Below are 24,407 nucleotides of genomic sequence, written 5' to 3'. Positions count from 1 at the left end.
CAGCTCTTCAAGCTTTTTTTCTTTCATTCAACCTCACAAACACCCTTGAGATTGGTAATAGTATTATGCCAGTTGGGACTTAGAAGACTCATGGTTTGCTCAAGATCACACTGCAATGAGTGATGAAGCCAACATTTAAATTCAGAAAGCCTAACTCCAAAACCCATACTCTAACCATTACTCCACAGAACTTCCAAAAGGCATGTGTTGAAGGAGAATCGCTAACCTAACAGCTATGGTGCTGTGCTAGACTAACTGTCCCTCTTCCATTCCATAGGTGTGTGCTGTCCCTAGCCATAGAGATTAGAATTCTCCTAATCCTGTCACTATTCTTTTAAAATATCAAAGTACTATTTTAAAATAGGCAACAGATGTTTCCTCACATCTTGTTCTATTATAGTCCATGAAAAGCAAATAAGGGTGAGAGAGCTGTTTCTATAAGGCATTTTCTGTTTTTTCCCCCTTGCCGCTATTCACACTCTTTTCTTCTTAACCTCATTTTCAACTTCTATTACAAAGTCAGATTTCTCCTTTTCTATATACATCATCCTGTCTCTGTTTTTTTTTTTTTTTGAATGGAGGGAAAGATTAGAGGGAATACCTTCCTGAATTGTGGTTTTTCTCATAATTTAATCAACACATATAACACCAAATGTATCTGAAAAGACTGGGCACTTACATAATCATCTGATAATTCTGAAAACCCATGTCATTATTTGCATGCTATTTCCTTAAAGGTGGACTGACATTGCAACACCAGTTGCAACAGAAACAATGTGACTATATAGTTCAATCATAATCTTTCCAAAGTGAGAATACATCTCTTGAAATGCTAAATTCTCATTAACCCCTTTCATCCAGCCTATCCCTTCATCTTTCCACCACAACATTCATCCACCTCCAAGTGTTTCTTCAAATACCTACTGAATATCTATTTTGTGCCTTCTACTGCCCGTAAGTGTTGGGCATACACACATAAATACATACAGGTGCAGAACTATAAGAGCTCACAGTGCAAAGACAAAAGAAGTCATGTAAACTAAAAGGCATAATACTCTGCAATAAGTTTTGTAATATGATGTGAGGTGTCCAAGGAACAAAAGAAAGCAAATCTACTTTGAGTCAGGTAGGGATAAAAGGGGAAATAAGCTTCATACTGGGTATGCTATCTAGACAGTCTTTAATGGGTAAAATAAAAGGTTTTTGGTGATTGGGTAGTCAAAAATGATGAGAAGAACAATTTTCAAATTCTTACCTAGTACAACTGGGTTTATATCAATGCTTTTAAACCATACTGTGGAAATCAGAAGAAAGTTAAGATGCATTAATACTGAATTTAACTTTGGACACACTGAGTTTGAAGTGTCTGTTCTATATCTAGGTAGAGTTATCAAAGGGACTATTATAGTTATGGCAGTGATTCTTGGGGAGCTAGAAATAAACCACATATTTTGCTATTATTGATCTAATTGTTTCATGAACTGTTGTTCTGCATTCGTTTTTATTCCTTTTTCGTGATAAAAAGAGGTATCCACTTATCAGAGAGAACATTCAACCTCTAATTTTGGGGGGAAAAAAGATAGAAAGGGAGGTAATAAAATTTTAAAGAAACATTAAGTCCATTTTCCCTTCCTAGGTAAAAATTTTAAAAATGTACTAAAACTATTCTAAGACTTTTAAGATAAAAAACAATACACTTTTAATAATCTAAGATATGACAACATCAAAAAACATCTTTTTTGAAAAGAAAATAACCTTAGCTGTCTAGGGAATAGCTAAGTAATTAAGAATTCTTTATCCTTTATGATAATGTGGAACTTTCTGGGCAAATCAGCAATTGATAGATTTAGCAGTTTAGATTTAACCGTTTGATTTACCAAAAGAAAAAAAAAAAAAAGCATGAGAGCAAAAACAAAATAAACTATCAATGTCAAAAAGTGCAAAAATAATGTGGAGTGGGTAGAGCACACACTGGATTAACTGCATGTAACACAGTAAATGTCTTATGATGTTAATTTGTAAAGGCCAGGCATACCATTATAAAAGAGAGTTAGAACTGCACTGTGCATTCTGTATTCATTTATAGAATGCATGTAGACACAAGTCCATTTTCAAGTTGTATACCTTCTCATGAAAAAAAAAAAAAAAGCTGATTGTTTACATCCAAATTAATGAAACATAAATGGCAGTTCATGGAAATCTAAGGTATAAATAAATCTGTTACCGTATTTAAAATAATGCAAATGTCATGGGGCTATGGGCTAAATTAAACAGAATAAACCAAATCCAAATGAAAGGTGTTTTAAAATATAAATAACTAAGGAATATGCCTTGATTACTTCAAAAGGTATAGAAATTTCTGGGAGAAGAAACCCATTCCCATCTGGGTCAGGTTTTTTTGTTTTCATTATCTCAAGTCAGAACTTGTAGCACTATATATGGAAATGCTACAGCAGTTCTCCCAATATGGGTAAACTCCACTTAAGCCACTTGCAATATCTTGAAAGGGGAACGACACAGTTTTAATATATTAAGAAAAAGAAGCATTTTAATGGGACTATCCTACACATTTCAGAAAAAGAAGTTGTGATGAAAGAATTGACAATAAATTGAAAGCAAACACCATGAGAAAACTGGAATCTTTCCACTGGAGCTGGCCGTTTATTTATATTTAAACTATCATTTCCCCAAAGGGAGTCACAAATTGCTTGTAGGGGAAAAAAAAAAAAAGATTTTGCTACAAGTCAACTTTGCTGTTAATGAATGGAAGGTTAGAAACCCAGAGCATTGGAGCCTATTATCCGCCAAGAGGAACATTTCATGTTTAAAAAATCCATGAGACTTTGAAGAGGTATTTGATCTCCTTAGAAACTGTGATACATTTGAAATACCTTGAAATATCTGCCTACTTTTTCCAGAGTCTATATCAATAACACTTTTTTAAAACTCTACCATGTCCCCGGCAATAAATAACTCAAGCAAACAAAGATGTGGTGAAAAGGTCTAGCCTAATCACATCTTTCTCCACTTAAGTCATCTCAGGATGTTTATACATTTCTTTTATAGCAAGTCCTCATTTCAGTGCTCTGCTCCACTCACTCTTCCTCCTCAAACATCAACAATGAAGTAAGCTAGCAAAGCTTGATTCCTTCCTCTTAAGACTGGAACAGTGGTAAACACAGGGCACAGCAATTTACCACTCACCCTTACAGTGTCCATGGCAGACATTATTAATTGATCATGGCACTTGTCTCTCTTAGAATCTGCTAAGTTGCATAGGAAAGGAAATATACTTACCTCCCTCCTCCAAGAGGTTACATTTTGAGAGAATTGTCAAATACAACTTGATACAGTTTATAGTTCAGAATCATCATCCATTGCACTTCTATACTTATGTTGTTTAATACCCTTTTTTCATTACTATTTATCTTTTGTTCTCACAACTAATTTTTTGGAACAGATTGTGAATATTTTTTGTATTGACCATAAAATGTGTTGGCAATTAATGAAATCATTAGTGAGAGGACTTTTCATCCAAGAAAACTGCAATGCATTTTAATGGATGATCTAAAATTGGGCATTAAAAATTAACCCAATACATTAACAATTATAATATCTGAAGTAAAAATGACCATCGCAGTTTTGATGTACTCATTATTAGAAAAATGCATTAAAACAATTAATATTATAGTATGTGCTGACAACTGATATCTAAAGTACTGTGATATCTAACATACTGATATCTAACTAATCTGGTATCTAATGTATCTGAAAAGTTACTGAATTCCAGGAATATTCTTTTTGATTACTGGATCCTGAAAAGTAAATATTTTACAGTTTTAATGAGTAGATCATGATAGAAAGGAGATCAAGTGGTCTGTTATTTTTCTGCAGGGCTTCCTTGAGTGGTGCCAGAGAGGCAGCTGGTGCTGTACCAATGTAGAAAGCCAGTTGTTAGGAAATCTGTATGTAATGGCTGAAGATTAAATTGGCAAAGACCTTAGCAGAAAGGCACTGCAATCTCAGGCTAAGAAAAAAATCTCCTGGGTCTTGCTGAGAGATTTACCAATTGGTTCTCAGGTAACTTTCTCAACTGGACATATTTGTGTCTTCCTTTTCAATTCATTTAGGTAGGTAGCAGCACTTCATAGTTGGCCAGTCCACTGATTAACTGTCCTCATTTGCATTTTTTCAATTATAGGTAAGTAAACCTTGGGGACTCCCACGAAGGCTTAATTACAGTCAACAAATTTCCTAAATATGGCTGAGAGCCATTTTTCCCTACTATTAAAGGCCAAAGAGTTTTTGCTGAACCCAAAACAAGACATTCTTGCTAAACTTGGGATCTCAAAGACATGTAGGAGTATTGAGGTATATTGGCAAAGTGATGAACAGGAATGCCTGTTCATCTAGGAAGTCCCTCACCTCCTCTTTTAGGATTTCTTCCTTCCTTTTAGCTCCCTCATTTTCCCATGCTTCAGGATCTCCTGACCCAGAGGTCTTCTTTAAATTATTTGCTTACATATAACAAAAGAACCATGAGCAAATAAATTCATCAGGGGAAGAAATGTCAGTTGCTTTTCAGTTACCCACTATGATTAGATCTTGCTGGGCAAAGAGAGTCTATGTCACATAAACACACCATGCATTAATTGATCATGTCATCTCCGATCATGGCCATTATGTGTCTTGTCTTTACAACATTTAGGTCTCACAACTCTTCAAGGAGCTAAGTCTCCTTTTTGACATCCCTGTAGAAGAGCATCACTACCTTTGATTCCTCTATTTCCACCATTCTCTCTCCCCAATTAGCAGCATCATGATCGGGAGCCAGTGTAAGAGGGATCTTTGTCTAAAAGTTCAGGAGAAACTAGGTCTTGACAAAATGGATCAAAGACCAATGCATCCCTCACTGTCAGAAGTGCCTAACTTTGTATGAACATAGTGTCTGCTGCAGGCTATTTAACAACTTGCAAAATGGTTCCCAGTCTCTGCCACTCATAACACACCAACAAGAGGAGTATAGACTACAGGGATCCAGGACAACCAGTTAGTAACTGGTTAGCCTCTGCTAACTGGGCCTGGCAAGTGAGCTTGATCTGAAAGTTTTGGGTCATTCTTCATCCTTTCACTACTTTTCATATACGACCACTAGAAACTGTGTCATAATATGGCACTATTTATATGTTGGGAAAGTAATTGTCATCCTTACCAAGTCCCACTCCTCATCAAGTATATGGAAAAAGCTAGCCAAAGCTTCTGCTGCTAGCAGGTCCTGGGTGAGAGTAGAGAGGGTGGAAGAGATCCGTCCCCAGTCAGTGAGTGTGGCTCTTAGGACCTCAGTGTCTTCCTTCTGCATGTGCTCACCTCTCCTCAGGAAGTACATGCTTCTACTTATGCTATACCTTCTGCCTCCTGCTGCCCCTCATTTTCTGGCCTTTCTTCTCTCCTAGTCATGAAAGCCTGGACTATCACTCAAAGCCTGAGTTCAGGTCCTAATTGGACTGATCATTAACAACTTGATCTTGAATAAGTTCCTCAACCTTGTTCTACCTCAAATTTATCCTTACAATAAAAATGAAAATAGCCCTTCCTAGGATTAAATGAGATAACATCCCTTAGAGCTGCATGCCTTGCCCACAGAAAGGCCTTGATGAATCTTGGCTATTATTTTTATTGCGATCTCTCCTCAAGTCACTATTTGAGTCGTTCAAATTCCTTCCTTCCTTCCTTCCTTCCTTCCTTCCTTCCTTCCTTCCTTCCTTCCTTCCTTCCTTCCTTCCTTCCTTCCTTCCTTCCTTCCTTCCTTCCTTCCTTCCTTCCTTCCTTCCTTCCTTCCTTCCTTCCTTCCTTCCTTCCTTCCTTCCTTCCTTCCTTCCTTCCTTCCTTCCTTCCTTCCTTCCTATTTAGTTACTTTGTTAGTTTTCTTTCCCGCCTCCTTACTTTCTGCTTTCAAAGTCTCCCCAATCCAGTGTTTTGGACTTACATTAACTCTCTTCCTACTGAAGCTACCTCCACCTTGATCTGCTCTCAGTGCTTGAATATTACACTTTTTTTTTTTAATACAGTGGAGATAGAGAAGCTCAGTAGGAGAATAGAAAATCATCAAAACAATTTGTGTCTTCTAACACTACTGAATCTCTTAAATAAAGGAGGAATCAAGATTTAGTACAAGAAAATAAGGAGTTTTATGTAAAAAATGTGATACGCAAAATATCCATAGACATTTTAGGCATGGTGGTGGTTGGAGGAAGACAGCACAAAGGCAAGGTGGCTCTACTAGGAAATGGAGAAAAGATGATTCAGCCTGGGAAGATAATACTTTAAAGATCTAATTTGGGAAGCATCAAAGAGATTAATGAATAATATATTTTATACACTCAAAGGGCCTAAAATTCAAGCTATGCATTTTGGTATAGATAGCATTTCTAGATAATAGTGTTATTGGAAAGAGTGACACCTTAGTTCATTTGCTTCTCAGTCTACACTGTTATCAGATCCCATTGAGATCCCTCGCTACCTAGAAATGGAGTCCTTTCTGGTTTATAAGGGGCCATCAATAACTGAAGAGCAACCTCCCACATCCTGTGTTTATCTCTGTAAAATCACAAAACAGGGTCCCCTAGCCTTGCTTCCTAGACCCTTTAATCTACTTTGCTACCAAATAGATGAAAAAATGCATACATTTTTCATCTTTCATTCAAAGTTGAAACATTGGATCTAGTACCTTCCATCTCCAGCTAAGACTGATCTTATCTCATCCTCTGAATCCACCAATAGATCCTCAGTTGTTGAAGCTATGAATTCTTTAGCAGTACTTGAATATCTCATCAAACATAAGTCCCCCTCAGAACATAAGCCAACCACTCTTTCTGATCCTTTTCCTACTGTGTACACATTTATTAACCAAACAAGGTAGCAAGGAGCAAGTTTTGAAAGGTTTTTGTCCTTCCAATAATTTTTAAAAATTCAAGATGATTCAAAATTAAAATATAAAGTTCCTGCATTCTGGGGGGTATGAAAAATGGTGAAATGAGACAGACATCATTACCCTATGTACATGAATGTTTATACGAATGGTATGAATCTATGTTGTGCATAGAAATGAAATGATGTACCTCATTTGTGTATAATCAATCAAAATGCAAAATTAAAAAGTAAAATTAAAAAAATTAAATTAAAATTAAAATCTAAGGAAGGATATTGCCTGGGCTAAGACTTGTAAAAGTCAGAAAACAGCAAGAAGGACAGGCATGGCAAAAAACAATGGGCATCCTTAAGACAACCAGTACTTGTCAACAGTCTAAGCCCCTTCCAGGGCCAGTGAAGCAAGGGTGATTAATGTATGTCACACTCACTGCCTCTTCATTGGAACCCTTATCAGACCTGCCAAATCAATCACAGTCCTCTTTTCTACTGGTCCTAAACATGGTCTCAGAGTCCTCTCAACATAGAGCCCAGTCAAACATCAGCAGTTGAGGAGAGTCAACAATCATGATGGAACAATTTACCACACCCTCTTTGGCCCTTCAAAGTATGTATGGAGAACTGCAGAGAAGGCTCTGCTTTGATTAAAAATAAGTAGCTCTCCTTATTCATGGTTTTGCTTCCTATAGGTTGTTACCCATATTCAGTCTTGGTCTGACAACATCAAATAGAAAATTCCAAAAATAAACAATACTAAGTTTTAAACTTCACACTGAAATCTTCTCTGTCTTGTTCAGAACAAGAATCAAACCAACTGATTCTTGAGTAATTTGTATGTACACATCGGATACTTTAGTAGCCAAGGGTTCTTGGTATAATACACAGGATTCCATGTGGACTGTTGTTTCAGGATCTGCTGGGGGATCTTATAATGTAGCCCTGTGTTTAAGGAGGGACTACTGCAATACATTAATATTGCTTTTCCCTCCAATATCATAATTTTCTTCTCACACAATTCACAATTCAAGACTAATTATCTCTTAAATATAATGCAGAAAACTAAAGTGAAATGTTAGACACATATGTAAGCTATATAAAATACTTCACTACATTAACCCCCAAATTCCAACCCTTCTTTCATTATAGAAATGAAAATTAAGACAAGAAGAAATGGTACCATTATTCAAGTGCTCATAAGAGGTCTTCAATATAATGCATGTTTAAAACCCAGTAATTTTAATTAAATTAGTTTTAAATTTGAGCAGTTGATCCATGGCTTTTATAATTGAACACATTTTTCTGTCTACTTTGAAACATTTTTTGAGTAGACACAGAATAATACCCTCCAAATCATTTTCTTTCTTCCTGGTCATTGCTTTTTCCTTTGTGAGATATAAACCCGCTGCCAATGTTAATACACACTGAAATAATTTCCAAGTGATCACTGTGTACAGTCACAGATTTAGGTACAGGTTTCCTACCTTTAATTCAGAACATGGCTCAATGATATGTAACCATTACTTCTTTTAGTTAATTTCCATATAGTTAATTTAATAATTCCATATAGTTTAGTTAATTTCTATTCTTCATGTGCTTGAAAGAGTTATCTTTGTAAAAGATAACTTATCATTTAGAGAATAATAAAAATTTCTGCATACATTTTCTTATCAACTCTTCTCAATCTTTCAGAGATAGCAAAAGCTCTACAATTCACTCCACTCCTAACCCAGATCTACTCCTTCCACTGTCTTCTCCCTCTCAGGGGGAAGGAGAATTCCTGCCTTTCTTCCTACCAGTTAGATTAGCTACCCAGAGTTTTCTGCTACCCCTTCCTCTCTCTGACTCAACATCGAATCTGTCATCATATTCTGTCAGTAACATCCTCAAAACATCTCTAATATTTGACCTTGACTCACCTTCTCCACTCTTTACCATCCCGATCAACTCATCAGATGCTTGCTGGATTATTAGAGTAACTGCCCCAAACTACTCCCCTTGCTTCTTCCTCTTTACCGTCTTTATTCTTAGATAATATCCTGAATGTTTTGTTAAGTAAACTCAAATGATGTCATTCTCTTATCATCATCCTCCAATGGCTCCCTGACTCAGTCTGAATAAAACTCAATGCAAAATCTGGTTGGATAGAAAGTGGTCCTTAATATTTCTGATTTTCTCTTGTTCACGCTGTCTCTAAATATCCATCTCTTGCCTATTGTTCAAACCAATCATGCTATGATGCAAGTCCTTAGCACTTAGTATTTCCCCTGCCTAGAAAACTCTTCCTCCAGATATCTACAAGGATTGCTCCCTCACATCCAATAGGAGCATCTTGGGAAAAACTGTCCTAGCCATATATTTCAAATTGCAATGCCCCTTGCCCCCATTTCAATTTGCTCTCCTCTTTCCCTATTTCTGTATTTTTCACATACTTATCACCATCCAATACATATTTTCTTCTCTTGTTTATTGTTCCCCACTCACCTGCTATATTCCAAACACCTAAAAGAGTACCTATTTGAGTCTGCCACAACTAGTTGCTAAATATTGTTAATCATTTTAACATTATTCTGAAATCCAAGTGAGAAAATAAACAGAGTAGCTTTTAAATTTTAAAGATGTATGAGAATATAAAAGATTAGCCCAAAACCTCTGAGTCCCTTGGGGATTACTCAAAACAATTTTGTCCTCAAAAGCTTTGTGTATGTGTCAGTTTTGTATGAGCGCTAGATGTCTGACTCTTTGCAAACAGGTTTTTCCTTGCCCTTTTCTAGTATGCTTTCCACAAAGGCTAGCAACACAGAAACCATATTGGGGTTAGGTGGATATATTGGGTTTAGTACAGTGATGGATTCTTAACTGAGACTGCCCCTTAAATTGAATGTTATTGGAGCCTACTGAAAAATAAAAATTGATGAGTATTCCTCTAAAGAAATAATTATTTTAGGCTTTGCAGATTCAATACCTTTTGAAATAACCCAGTTAGATCTTTCTTTATATGTTACTATCACTTAATACTCATTTTAAAAGAAGAAAGCAATACAACACTTTACACCATTCTATAGATAGGCACTGAGGCTTAGTGAGAAGAAATTTGCTAGCTAATAAACAATTACCAGAGATTCAAGCACATGACCTCTGTCCTTGGGAATAGTGTTTTTAATGCTACACCACTGCTCCAACTGCTTTTAAATAAAAGAAGACATAAAGGGCATTTAAAGTGGTTCTCCTTAGAAGCCAGGAAACTTCCCATACAGGTGCCTGCCAGGGCTTGGCCTAGTTTGGAACCTTCTATTCTGTCTCTCCTGGAGTGAATGTACTTTAGGGAAGATGCAGCAAAAGCACCTGAGGGTTCCCTTCGATCTAAAACTGGAAATATTATGTCTTTGGTTCAATAAAGAACCTTTATGGATGGACAAATATTGTCTGTTCCCTTGAAAAAGAGGCTGAACTATTCAAGAAGCTTTCAAAATTACAGATTAAAGGAAACGGAGTCCTCAAAAGACTGGAAATGCATAACAGTATTGCAAAAAAATCCTCGAAAAAATATTAGTGGTTCTTTTGAAAGGAAACCTCAAACCACTGAAATTGGATAACTTCTTCTGGGGTAGAAGGGAAAGTACTTCTTTAATTACAAGAAGATGACAACTTTTAACCAGGGAACAAAGATGAACATGAAAGAGTTGGAGATAGTGTGATATAGCATCTCACTCCTACTAAAAATTATGTTTAATATTAACATGAAAGTTTCCTCAAGGCACAATCCCTATCTTAAAGTCCCTATGATTCAGGCCTCTGACAAAGTTAAATCACCTTCACATGTATTACAAGATACAAAGGCCACCTCATTATTTCTTTGCCCTATACCGTGAAAAATACAAGATAACTTCTTCAAATATACTCTAGGTGCATCTTTAAGAGAGTGATGTCTGCTGTATCTGGAGTTCCCACCTGTCACAGCTCTCCAAATCTTTTTAAAAAAATGCTAAACCATAAAACATATTCAATTTTTACCTACAGCTTCCTCTGTTTCAGGGCTCACCTGGCATTCATTTTCTTCACGTTGCAGAATTACTCTTCTAAGAAGAGTACTATTCAAAAACAAAATGAGCAATTTTTTTTGCATTTTTTTATTATTATCTTTTAAAATTCATTTGTATTGTAAACAAATGGCTACATCTTGTTTCTCTGTACATGAAGTAGAGGCATACCATTTGTGCAATCATACATTTACATAGGGTAATGGTATTTGATTCATATGGAAAGATTTTAAGTGCTACAAAAATTGAATTTTTCAACCTTAATACCTTTGTAAAAAGAAGCTGAAGTCAAATTTTACCTTGTTTCAAAACTTTTTTTTCCTAAACATTCTCACTGAAACCCTTAATTGCCTTTGGGAGTAGAAATGCACACATCTCTAGTAAACAGGAAGGGAGGTGGATGGAGACCTTGAAAAGGGGTAAGAAAGTGATCATCAAAGAACAAGTGACGTGTTCTCTGGAGTCTTGCTTTTAGGAACGTGCACCTCCACGCCCTGGTTAAGAGTCAGTTTGGAGGTGACTCTGAAACTATGGTGCTTGCCATCTGCCCCCACCCAGAGGGAAGACCTAACAGACTCCATTTCAAATGATATGGTATTCTAGATGAAAGGTCAAGATTGCCACCAGTCCTTATGGTTCTCATTCAGAGGCAGTTTTATGCCCCAAACCAGGGTACATTTGACAGTGTCTGAGACATTTAAATATCACTGCTGGGGAGGAATAGGGTGCTATAGACATCAGTGAGGAAAGTTCAGAGATGTTGGGAAGCGTCTGACAATAGCTAACCACAATGGGCCCCCACAACAAAGAACTAGCCAGACTAGTCTAGACTGAATTAGCCTAAGGAACAAACCGAGGGTTTTCCTAAAACTGCCTTTATATCCTGGGAAGCTCTCACCACAGCCCATAGGGCTTCTCCTCCTATTCTTTCTTGTGCTGGTATTTTTCGAATAATGCCCATAATCATCTCTATCAGGAACATTTAGGAAAGGAGTACTGATTCCTAGTCTTTCTCAAACTTTAGTTTCAGAACTGTGGAAGCAGAGTCTTGGAATTTCCTCTTGTAATGGCTACCCATGTGATTCTTCTACAGACTGAAATATGAGCATTGATACTTCACTTCCTTTTCGAGGCCATTCCCTTTCTCTATTTTCAAACATCCCCCTAATAAGTCATCCCTCTAGAACTCCTAATGACAAAAAAAAAAAAAAAAAGGCAATCTCTGTGAAGGTAGAGATCCTTGGTGGTTATTCAGTGCTGTATATCCAGCAGCTTAATTGAGGGTAGACATCATGAAAGAGAGTAGGAGGGCAACTATATATATATACATTCTGTTGGACAAAACAAAATAACCAATATTGGTGCCCATGTATTTACTAGGACTGCATTATATCACTGTGCTAAGTATGTGGCATGCATTAACCCATTTTGATCCTAATCACCTAGTGATGTAGATACAAATCTCATTTTCATTTTATAGCTGAGAAAAATAGGGCGTCTAACAGGTGGATCAACTTGATCAAAACTAGTTACTAGAAGTCAGAATTCAGTTCTTGTTGGACTTAAGAGAGAGCATACTCTTGCAAGGGCTACCATCCAAGACTAACTCATCCATTTTTGTTTGTTTGTTTGTTTGTTTGTTTCCAGATCTCTCATACAATGGTAGTCATTGGAATACTCAGAGAATTCATTGTTGGCTTCCTTCTGAGAGTGACTCTGCAAGAGGAGGCTTCTGGGAAACAAAGACTTCCTCCTCACATAAAAGCTGGCATCCTCTTTTCTAGCATGTAGGCAGCAAATTACCTGTCTTAATCCTCTCAAAAGTGTAGAAGGCACATTAAACTATTTGCATAACACCTAAATTTGAGTTTCTAAAACCTGCAAAGAATAGGTTTGCCAAGGTATCCTGGATAGTATAATAATAGGTTCTTTTCTCTTTTTCCTGAATTCTTGTCCATTTCTAATCTAATTTTATGGAGATAATTTCATCTTTGTTTTTGGAATCCTATCTTGGATTCCATGAACCCCTCACAAGTTTTTAGCATAGCAAGTAAGCACACAACTTTACCCTCTCACTTCCTCTTCCTGCATGGAAAATGGAAAAGATGGAGCACTAGAAGGTGTCTTAAACCAAAAGATGAACGTCAGAGTAGAAGCCACATACTAAATATAGCAGACCATAAAGCAGAAGTCTGGGTCCTGGATGATTCACTGTACTCTCCCTGAACTAAAAATAAACATATCCCATGTGAGAAATACAATTCTGAACTTATCGATTTATCATATGTGGTTGTATCTAAATCTAATTAAAACATGTGAAAAGCTATTACAAATTGTAAAGACTATTAGGGGACATTAATAATTTAGAATGCTTAACTTTAAATCAATATTTCACATTTAAATGTAATTATTTAACAATTTCACACGTCATAATGTTCAGGTAGGAGGGCAAAGGAAACCAACCAGGTTACTTTCCAATTTCTTTCAAAGTAACTAATATGATTAATTTGGCTCTTTTGGGAAGAAATTCTATATATTTCCATGCCATAATATTATGATATTATATGAAGTATAACAAAAATTTTAACAAATAAATTACAAAGGAATTCAATCAACTTGAAAAAAATTTGATTACTCAGTTGTTGGCTCTAAATGCTAAAAAGCAATGTACTTTGAAGTCTAGCATTTTATGTAAAAATAAAGGAAAGAATGAAGGAATGATAGACCTCAGAATCAGTTTTTAGGAATTTTCAGTGCAAAAAGTTATTACTATGGAAGAAGGCTTGGCAAAGTATGGTAATGTATTAAGCTCATGCTATGTGTTCACTGTGCAAGGAATCAGGTGACAAATACATTCTTAACTACCTTACCACTTCATGGAGACAAATAATTAATTACACTGAAGTGTCAGACAAGGAATGACAGAAGCACACCAATACTGTGGAGAACACCAGCAAGGTTTCCTGAAACTTTCCAGTTTATCACCTGCAGACTGTGACCTCCTGGAGACACTAAAATTATTTAATCTCACTTTCCTAATATTTCTAATGGGGCAGATAGTATCTCCTCCACAAGGCCATTGCCAAAATCAAACTCCACAGTGTATTTAAGAAACTTTAGCACACTGCTTGGCACATAGGAAATTGTCAATGTATCTTAGCTAGAAGGGGAATTACTATGGAATAATACAGAACAAATTATATTGTTCTATTGAATACATGTATATATATGTAACAACAAATCCAACCATTTTGTACAAATACAATGCGCCAATAAAAAATATGGAAAAAAATAATAGTTGGTATTTGCCACATGAGATTGTCCTTCTATGTAGATATTACTATTACAATTTTAATTTTTATATAAAAAGAAAAAGTTCAGAGAGGATGTTAGTGTTGTCCAATAGCAGTTAGATGATATGAGATAGTTTTCAAATTCTCACAGAATAACAATATCCAGCTTACCATTTTAACTTTAAGAGATTATTATCTTACATTACATTTTCAGATCTCTAAAACAAAACCATACAGTTGTTACTATTGTCTACTTCAGCTTTTATTCAGGTAAAATGGACCTTGAGGGAAATAATTTTGCCTGGTGCATCTTCTTAGAAGCACCCCAAGTTGTATTTGTCATGGTTGCTGTAGAAGGCCAATGACAGAGCTACACATCATTGGTAAGAAATATCTGCTAGAATTATTTTTTTAATACCATTAAATCAGTATGCTGAAACTAATTTGGCATCTTAGCAGTCAGTTGCTTCTAGAAGGTGACAGTATCTTCAGCTCTGCCAAGAGAAGACACTCTTTAACTCAAAAAAAAAAAAAAAAAAAAAAAAAAAGGCCAAATTAAAATAGGGTTCCCCATCCTTTCTTAACTTCTAAAATCATTCTCAAATTTAAAATTCTGGCAAACTGGAATCAGTGAGCCATGTGCAAAGCAATGAGGAGGTTAATTTCAGAACTGATTCTTGATGCTGTGAACTGAGGTCTGCTTTCATACAGATCAGGGTTCATTCTCATGTCTCGGTAAAATGTAAAATATCTCTCAAGTGTCCCCTCTTCCTGTCTTTGATCACATCTTTAACTTTGTACACAGATTGATGGTTGTACAATAATAGATGCTGTCCATTAAGGAAAAACAAAGAATAAATTTAGAACTTCTAAGTGATTGTTGATTCAAACATGTAGTTGTGTTATTAATAATTTTCAACATAGACCATTAGGTCACATGCTGCATTGGCATTAGCACACTTTTCAGTCATGACAAGAGTGCTAGCATATTTGTTCCAATGACGTTTATTTAGTTACAATAAAGTAGTCAAATAGCTCTTCCAAAGAATACCATTCAGAAACAGTTTCTCTGAACTGTTTCCTCTCTGTCTCTCATCTCCACACCATTTAGGAGATGCTTTACAAATTATTTTGGATATTATACACTTTGTATGGGAACAAAACTAAAGAAATATGAAAGTCTCTTGAATATTTATAGTCTTACACCCCTACTTTGAGGAGATTTAATAGCATTATTTAGTCATTCTTTATACATAATAACCAGCATTCTGAGGAAGTTTTCTTCACATGCTTAACCAATGTTTAAGCCAATTTTCTCAACATATTTTTTACATTACTTTCAGTTCCTATTTGTCCCAAATCTTTTACTACTAATTTTCTTTCCTGAAACTTCTTCCAAGAACACAGACACAAGTCAATTTTGTTGCCTTGTGGAGATTTTGAAACTTGGGTGTGAATATGAACCACCTGTTGTGTGTTAGCAGGTTGGTAGTTCATTAGATTCCAAGAACCTGCTACCTACAAAGCTGATTCAAGCGGTCTACAGAGATGCCTCTGCCTTTTCATAGGCTCCTCCCACTCCTTTGTTGAGTTTGACATGCAGATAATTCTGGTCATTTTGAAAAACACTGATTTAAAATCAGCATGGGTCAGAGAAATGTCTTTAATATGGAGTTCCAACCTATCATTTGAATTTCATCTTTTACTTTTATTTACCTTTTCACCCATCTCTGACATTTTCAGATCATGTCACAGTCTGGAATATATATGTATGTATATATATATATGTATATATATATATATACTCACATATACACACACGCACACACACACACACACATATGCATATACTTTTCTTGCAGTTTTCTCTGTATCCTTCCCCTTTTCTACATGAATGATCAAATCACCTTGTATATATTTCTTTCAATTGCGGTTGTTGATACATATGTATGGATTCCATAATTCCATAATTTCACTGTCCCATAGTGCATGGGACAGTGGCTATCACATGTTGTATGCTCAATGTTTGTTGACTGGAGTTCTACCTGATCCTTTATTTCTAAAATGACCTCCAGGAACACTTGAGGGTAGGAAAGGAGAAAAATTGCCATCCTTATCATTGTTGTGTCAAGACAAACAGGCCTACCTTCTTTTAATAATTTATAATGACTTAGTTTCACAAAATTTTATTTAACTCTTATTTTTTGAACTTTCATTCCTGGCTTTGTAAAACTGCCTTTGATCACATCATTTCGTTGTTCCCATTTAGACAAGTCAAGCCTTTGAAAGTGATTTCCTGAGATAATAAACTCTACAAGCTAATTTTTATGTCACATTAGGAAATTAAGAGACATTTCACTGAGTGATCTAAACCAAGCCCTTATTTATTTATGAAATTCTAAGATCCTTAGAATCTGGGAAAGGAGTTAAGGGAAACAAAAGTTCTATTTGAGAAACTCCAGTCTGTTAGATAGGTCAAAGTAATAACTTGGAAAGAATTTGAATGGCACGAAATACAAAAGCATAGTTCCCTCTATGCGGTGCCAAGTATGCACTGCAAATCGTCTGTGAATCTACAGCAACAAAGAGACTTTAGATGTAAGGACTCTTGTTCGTCAATGTGGGTAAATCATATCCAAATCAATAACCTCCTCTTCCCAAGTGTTTCAAAGAAGAGACTTGCTTAATCATGTGAAGTTTCACTCAGTGCTTAACCCTCATCTACTGTGTCTGTTCCAGGGCAGAGTCTGACATGATTCTTGTTCAATACACAGAGAAGTGACACCATCTTCATTACATGGATTCTCATTAGCTTATGCACATTTCCATCACCATAAAACTTTCTAAATATTTCTACAGGTTTAGAAAATATCTCCAAAATGAGGATGTCTTTTCACTTTCAGCAGAAAACTAGACTGTCTCAAAGTCAGTCTCTCTCTTTCCCTCATCATCCTTTCTTTTATTTCTCTTCCATAGCTGGGGCTGTGAGTATTTGTGTGATTTTTTTTTTTGCCTAAGAAAATGGCTGCCTGGTTTTATTTTAATAAACTTAATAAACTGTAGTTCATTCACTTGCAGCCTCCTCAGCTTTTCTTAAGAAATATTCCTTATAAAATTGGCACATGACCCAGGGAATAGTGTTTAACAAAAACAGGGAGTTAAATGTCTCATAGAAATCCAATACTTGGTACAATTAATATGCTTTGATAATCATAACAAAAATTTTAAGAATTATGGAGATGAACTATGCGGTGATTTTGAAACATGGCATGTTTCAACACAAAATTATCCTCAGCTCCATTAATAATTCTGTGGTCTTGCAAACCTGAAATGCTTCCCTGACCTCCTTATGTACAGCACACGTCTAAGCCACCCTTTAAAGTCCATAAAATGCCTCAGTTCCTCACAGTCATCCCAGTGTAGTCTAGCCCCCTATATCATGGCATATTCCTCAGTTACTTGAGCTCCTCCTGTCTTTACTTTTAAGTTGACATTTGACACAAATCTGTACTCTCAAAGAGGCTGTACATTCCTAAGGATCAGGAGTCAGGCTGTACATGTATCTCCCAGAGCACAGAGTTCATTACCCACCAGTTCCCTGTTCATCAATCTTTTCCAACACCACATGTGCATTGCTGCAATATCATGTAAGTCATTTTGAATTTTGGAGCTCCCAGTGAGCCAGATCCATTGCCTAGTAGATAAGGATTACCTATTAATCCCAAATAATTAGAAAAATGTGAAGGTATAGAGTTAAAAAGGAAATCCATCTTCCAAGTCAACACATAGCTACCTACCATGGATTCTGCCTCTTGGCAGATACTTATCTGTAGAAGTGGCTTCTACTGAGCAAGTTGGTCAAATGACATTATCTATTTAAAAGAACATGAGCTACTCAAATATATCATTAACAAATAACACTACATCAGATAGAGGGTAAGTTTTAAAATCTAGCAGGGACGGAAATTTTTTTTCTGAATCGAATACTTATATGTCCAATATAAAACTCTTTATCTTTTCTCACAAATTATTTCTTCAAAAATATATCATAAAACCACAGAATTTTAGAATGAAGATACTTTGGACTACATCATTCAGATCATTCATCATCATTTTATAGATTAAAAAAAAACTGACACCCAAAAGATCTAAGCAATTTACTCTGAGTTACCTAATTGTTGATGACAGAGGACCAGAATACCAGTGCTGAGACCCTATTCCAAGCAACTTCTATTATACTTCACGGACTCCTTTACAACACAATATATCTATATGTATTTTTAAATTATAATTTTAATACATACAAAATGAATAAAAAACACTGAACACCACTAATAATGACACATGCACATGAAGATAAACAAGTGCATGCACAAGACATTCCATGATAGACGCTCCAAATTTGCACAAGCGCACGACACAACCGCTCTTCACTCACGAAGTTTAAAGATGATTGTGTTCCAAGAGTTTATAAAATATGAGCATTTCTTACCTGGCAGCTGTATGAGGGGTTGATAAAAGACATTAAAAACTTGAGCTATGATTAGACATCAGATTTTTCTAGCACTGAAGGGTTGCTTCTACCTGGGTTTCAGGGGTATAGTACTTTCAATAAAAAAGTAGATCAGAGACTTGAGAGGGATAACCCAACATATACCATGTCTGCATCTTCCCCCACACTTAAACATTAGGTTGAATGCTTGTAATTATAACTCAAATCTTCCTATTGGTCAGTTATGACTCTCTATTTTCTTATCAGGTCAGAAATCTCTATCATTATAGTTACTTCCTTATATTAGAGAGCTCAGGTGAGAAAATAATTTCTGAAGCCCTCCCTACTCCCAAACTCAGGGTACCAGAAAGGGCAGTATCTTTCTCCCATGATTTTAGTAAAAAAGTGCATAACTTTGAAGGTGAAGGGGACATGATCTACACATAATAGAGAAACTTGAGGAGAGAGAACCTCTCCCTCTGAACTGTCCCCCAGTTTTCCATTGCCAGTGTTCACCCATGGCTACTTGAGTATGGATGTGTGCTTTGAGATCCATGAAAAATCCTCTTTTTACTATTTCACAACACCCATGATCCACACCAGGATGCATTCATCTCACTCCATGAAAAGTAACAGGGCTTCACATTCTGATGGTCAAATCCTTTTAAAAATATTCGCCCTGATGCTTCGATATCCATTAAAGATTTAACCACTTCCAAGAACTCCCTTTGCCCTTTCACACAAACCTTATATCTTGCAAAGTTTTAATAGGTACCCGGGAGAGAACAAGCAAAGAAGCAGAGAAAAATGCTCACTCCAGTTGATCTTTTCTTTCTAAACATGAAGGCATATAAAAGGACTTATCAGTAATAGAAACCCAAATGAGAACAAAGAACAGCAGCTTTTCACACCTCTTAACTACCAAGAGACTCTACAAAACAGCATCAGTATTATGGCATGCAACAGAAACAACAAAATGGTAGCAAATTTGGTTGTGACACCCTGAAATGACTGGGCTCTTGAACTCGTAAGACAAATGATTTTATTATAATGAACATTTTAGTTATTGCATTAGAAAGCTTTTATTTGTTTATACTGTTTGTTGATAATTCTCATGTCCCAGTTTCCTCAGATATTTAGCCCCAGAATTTTAGAAGAGCTGAATGTTTCTCTGGGCAAACATCAATAAAGGATATTCTATGACCCTGAAATCTTCCAAATGAAGAAGAGTACATCTTCCTGACTGGCTCTCTGTAGAGAAGCTCATAAAGGGACTGCAGAATGGATTAATTCCACATATACAATGGCTTTCACTCCCAATTGGAAGAAAGACTGAGAAATAAAGGAATGAAAATATCATTTTCACTTCTCAAGTTTAGATCACGATTGATGAGTGAGTCTGTGTGGCAGAATTCCTAACCCATATAAAGAATAAATAAATGGGTCCTTTTGCCCAAGTTGATTAATGGTAAGTAAAGAGGATTTCAGTGGACACATGGTCACTTCCCTGAAATCCCTTCCCCCTTCCTTCAGAAATAATGATTACAGTGACATTAGATTAGAAAGCAAAGTTACTCACCATGGAGGAGTCACTGCTTCCACTCCCGATCGGAGCTCCCTCAGCACAGGTTGGGAGGTGGGTAGAAAGTTGACTAGCCCTGCCCCCATCTATGACATCACAATCTACCTCATAAAAGGTAGTGAAAGTGCTCTGAACTCCTGTCTGATTTCCGAGAGATACAGAAAAGAGAGAGTGAGAGAGAGAGCAAAAGAAAAAAAAAAAAAAAAAAAAACGTACCCTACTTGGGAAGGGATTAGGGAGGTGGAAGAGGGAATGGGTAACTAATTGGGAGAAAGAGGCACATGAAGGATTTAGGTGCTGAAAGAGAAATGTGCGGGCCTTCTTGACATTTAGGCAGCGCAGTCATTTGAATTCCTCTTTGGTTCTTGAACGATTAAAAAGGGACCATCTGGGAGGAGGATGAAGAAGCACCCTGCCTTGTCAGGCACTGTAAGGGAAAATTATAATGGGGCTTCAAGGGGTGAATCCCCTATTTAAAACATGGAGCATCACCAAGAGAGAAAGCAAGGGCTGTAGCTCTTAAAGCCTGGAACAGTAAGTGGGAATCCCAGATGCCTTTCTCGAAGGTTCCATGGCCCTGCTGTGTGACCTTTATCAAGTTCCCAGCCTCTGCACATCCAGTCAGTACATGGTACTAAAGGGATACTTACCACTTTCAATGGGATGCATTCATTGTTAGAACTGCAACTCTTTTAATTTTCCTTTTTGCCCCCGAGAGGGTTTGCATGAAGTGTATCATTTAAAAGATAAGCCAATAACCAATGCCTGTTTTTAACTTTAGAATCATTCCCTAAAGCTTCCTCAATATAAAGTATAACTAACAATCTTGAAAGTTTTTCTGTGAGTGCCAAATAGACTATATATCTAAAAAGGGTAGTTCAAGCCCTCCTTCAAAACCACAGAAACATCAAATGGCAAGATCCTCTGCTTCTTCCCTCTCAGGGGCCAAGCTCATGGGCCCCATGATGATAACTGACCAAATGTGTTTTATATAGGCAATTCTGCTATAGTCCTATAGTCAGAGCTTTGTTTAATGTCTGAGTCCAAGTCTTATGGGGAATCAGACAAGATGTGAGAATGATGTATAGAGTGCTACGGTAATAAATTTTTAAGGAGATTTAGAAGTTTAAAAATACAAAATACTAAAAGTTGTCAAGAGGGCATTATGGCAAAACTAAAGTAATGGTTGATGCTGAAGAATAGGCAGGTCTTGAAACCATTCACATAGGAGCCAGACCTTCATCTGCCTAGTGGAATACAGGAAAAAGAAATCATCTCTTCCCACAGTATTTCAGCAAAAGCAAATATGCAAAATAATAGCTTACAATTTGTGGCATTGTAAGTGGGTAAATCCCAAAGCCTGTTTCCATATGCAGATAATTCCAAATTTGGGGATTTTTAATTTTTTGAGCCAATATAGTTGTATTTCTAATCCTGTCATTCTTATTAAATACACAAGTGTGTTATAATAATCACAATTTAAAATTAAGCAAAATTGGCAGATTAGGAGCAGTTTGAAAGACAGAAGTTACTAAATTCAAACTGATTATGGATTCAGCAACACCATTCTCATCTTCTTCAAATAAATGTTAAAAGACATTTAAGAAATATGTTTAAAGAATTAAAAACAATGAAGAATTTAAAAATTTTAAACATGTAAGAAGTATATTTTTGTATTTGATTTTTCTGTACTTATTAGGAGAAAGAAAAGCTGCTCTATACACATATTTTCCTTACTCTATCATTCTATGTCCATTTATACAATTCAAAGTCTAAATTCAAATTCTTTACATATAAAAGCATATATTTATCAGATTTTATAATTAACAGCCCTGTGAAGTTTTATTTTTCTCTCAATTTTTACATATTAGATCATTGACTAGTTGGCTTATCCTTGCTCTTTTATAATTTATAACAGTCCCATTTCGTTTTAGAAATAGGGCATTTCCCATTGTAAGGAATACATTAATAATTTACCATTATTTCTCAGTTTCAAAAATGATTATTGTATTTTAGAAACTTACTTCATTCATCTCACTTCTTATAAAAAAATTTAAAGACCAAGATGAATGATGTAACTGCCCATTCTTCCAATAAATATTTCAAGATTTTTACTATCCCCCAAAAGGAGTTATACTTCTCCCAACATTAAGATATTAGAATAAAAATGGAGTAAAACACTTTTTAAAATATTGAAATAAAACAATCTGAACTTAGGTCACAACCTACTAGTATATCTTACTAATTATTAATTATTGTCTGGAAATGGAGCATGACTTCAGGAACCCAATGCAAAACTAGGCTGCATCAAAAGGATGCGGAGTTGTAAACTGTGCTGACCTTTTAGGTGAATTTAGTATGATTGACTGTGATAATGCCTTCGGTAATGATATTAGTTATAATGAGATAACTTGTTTTGACACAGGATGCAATGCCAGGATCAGATAATTTTCAGTTCTTCTTTGGATCTAACTTCTTGACATTGTTCAAAAACCTAAGTCTTACCAAAGCTAAGGATTTGATGAAGAATTCCCATGATATCATGTAATTGATGAGTTGTTCTTCAAGATGAGATGCGAAGCGTTTGTAATATTTCAGTAGCCAAGAATATTCATTATTAGTCACAATTATAATTTTATTCTGATTAGAGATGTAAGGCTGGTTCAAAATTTTTGTTTGGGGTAATAAAACAATTTAACTTCTTATTCCAGAGAATGAAGAGGAGATAAGTGGAATCATTTATGTTTCAAAGAAAAATCTGCAGATGCCTTTATGTAATTCATCATGGAAGATCTGATCAGGCCGTTGTCATCCAACTTGACCAGAATGCTACTATTGAAGAGAAATGCCTCAGTAAGACAGGCTCCAATAAATTTTGACAGCAGCAGATTTTAATCAGGAGTTTCTAGATTAAGAGATCATGTTTTGATTTTGTTTATGGTGTGTCTCACATATAGAAATTTGGGCTGAAAAGAATAAGAGGTTCTTAGAAGATGATGCTGACTGGAATCTCTCCAGGATCTCTCTTAGTATCAAAATAGATTTGCCAAAGAAAATGGATGAAAGAGGTCAAGGGACAGGTGGTAAAGATTTGACAAAATATCTAACCAGAGTTCCAGTCAAGTTCATTATCAGCAAGGCATCTGCACAGATGAGGGTATTCAGAGAAAAGTAATAAAACAAGAGATAGTATTGCTGATGAAAGGAAAGATTAAAAGTCCAAATTAAGAAAGCTTGCCTTCAAGAAAATAAGATTAGGATGAAGTATGAAATATATTTATTGCCTAGAAGGAAAATGGCTGTTGTAAGATGATGTGTTCTGAAGCAGTAAAAGAAATCTGAACTAAGACAACTCCACATTGCCCATCCAGAAGCCTTTCCTATTTGTAAGATACATGGACCATAATGTGGCACATATTTCTCTTCTAAGGGCTGTGATCAAAGCCATATTTTATAAATCATTTAAATTAAGCTAGGGAAAGCACTGGACAAAATAATCTGTAGGGACAGAATATAGACGACAGTAAGTTAAACACACTTTTATTTCTAGAATGTAGTAAACCAAGAAAACAGTGAATACACAGAGATAGCCATCAACAGATACTCTGCTATTCCTGCAAAGATTCCTGAACATTTTTAGGCTGAGAAACTAAATGAAAAAAAAAAAAAAAAAAAAAAAAAAACAAACAAAAAAAAAAAAAACACCATCAAATACACAGTCTAATAAAAACACAAGGTACAAAAAAAAATTCTTTTCCTGAAAATTATTTGGTAAATTATTTTGAATGCTCTGATTCAGCCAATATTTATCATTGTGCCTTTTACATAGTAGGGATGCAACAGAACTACTGAGTTCAGTGAATCAGAAAAAAAAAAAAAAAATTCTTATGTGAACAAGAAATAAATGCAACTATTTGAAGCCTTGATTGTCAGTCATTGGAATCTGGGATTATCTTGATGCATATTCAGTCTGAAATACTGTCTCATCTATGGACTTCATTCATTTCACTAATAGCACTATTAATCTTCATGATCTGAGAAGGCTTTGCTGCAAAATGAGAAGTCTCCGCAGTAGA

The 24,407-nt window shown here is 35.7% G+C and overlaps 1 protein-coding gene across 4 annotated transcripts in view; it reads right to left on the bottom strand.

Annotated features, from left to right (window-relative positions):
* The window catches only part of CTNNA2 (catenin alpha 2), a 1,097,968-nt gene that overhangs the window by 5,598 nt on the left and 1,067,963 nt on the right, over positions 1-24,407 (bottom strand). For 2 of the 4 annotated variants that reach the window (XM_079111126.1, XM_079111127.1), the window contains exon 18: positions 20,329-20,472. The exons of the other annotated variants lie outside the window; for them this stretch is intronic. In XM_079111126.1, coding sequence (XP_078967252.1) covers positions 20,329-20,472 — 144 coding nt within the window. The remainder of the gene's footprint in view (positions 1-20,328; positions 20,473-24,407) is intronic. 4 annotated transcript variants of the gene reach the window in all.

The sequence above is a fragment of the Sciurus vulgaris genome (genome assembly GCF_902686455.1).
Source record: "Sciurus vulgaris genome assembly, chromosome: 14".
In the NCBI taxonomy this organism is placed as follows: Eukaryota; Metazoa; Chordata; class Mammalia; order Rodentia; family Sciuridae; genus Sciurus; species Sciurus vulgaris.
The sequence above is the reverse complement of the archived record's forward strand: the minus strand, read 5'-3'. Positions and strand labels throughout refer to the sequence as shown.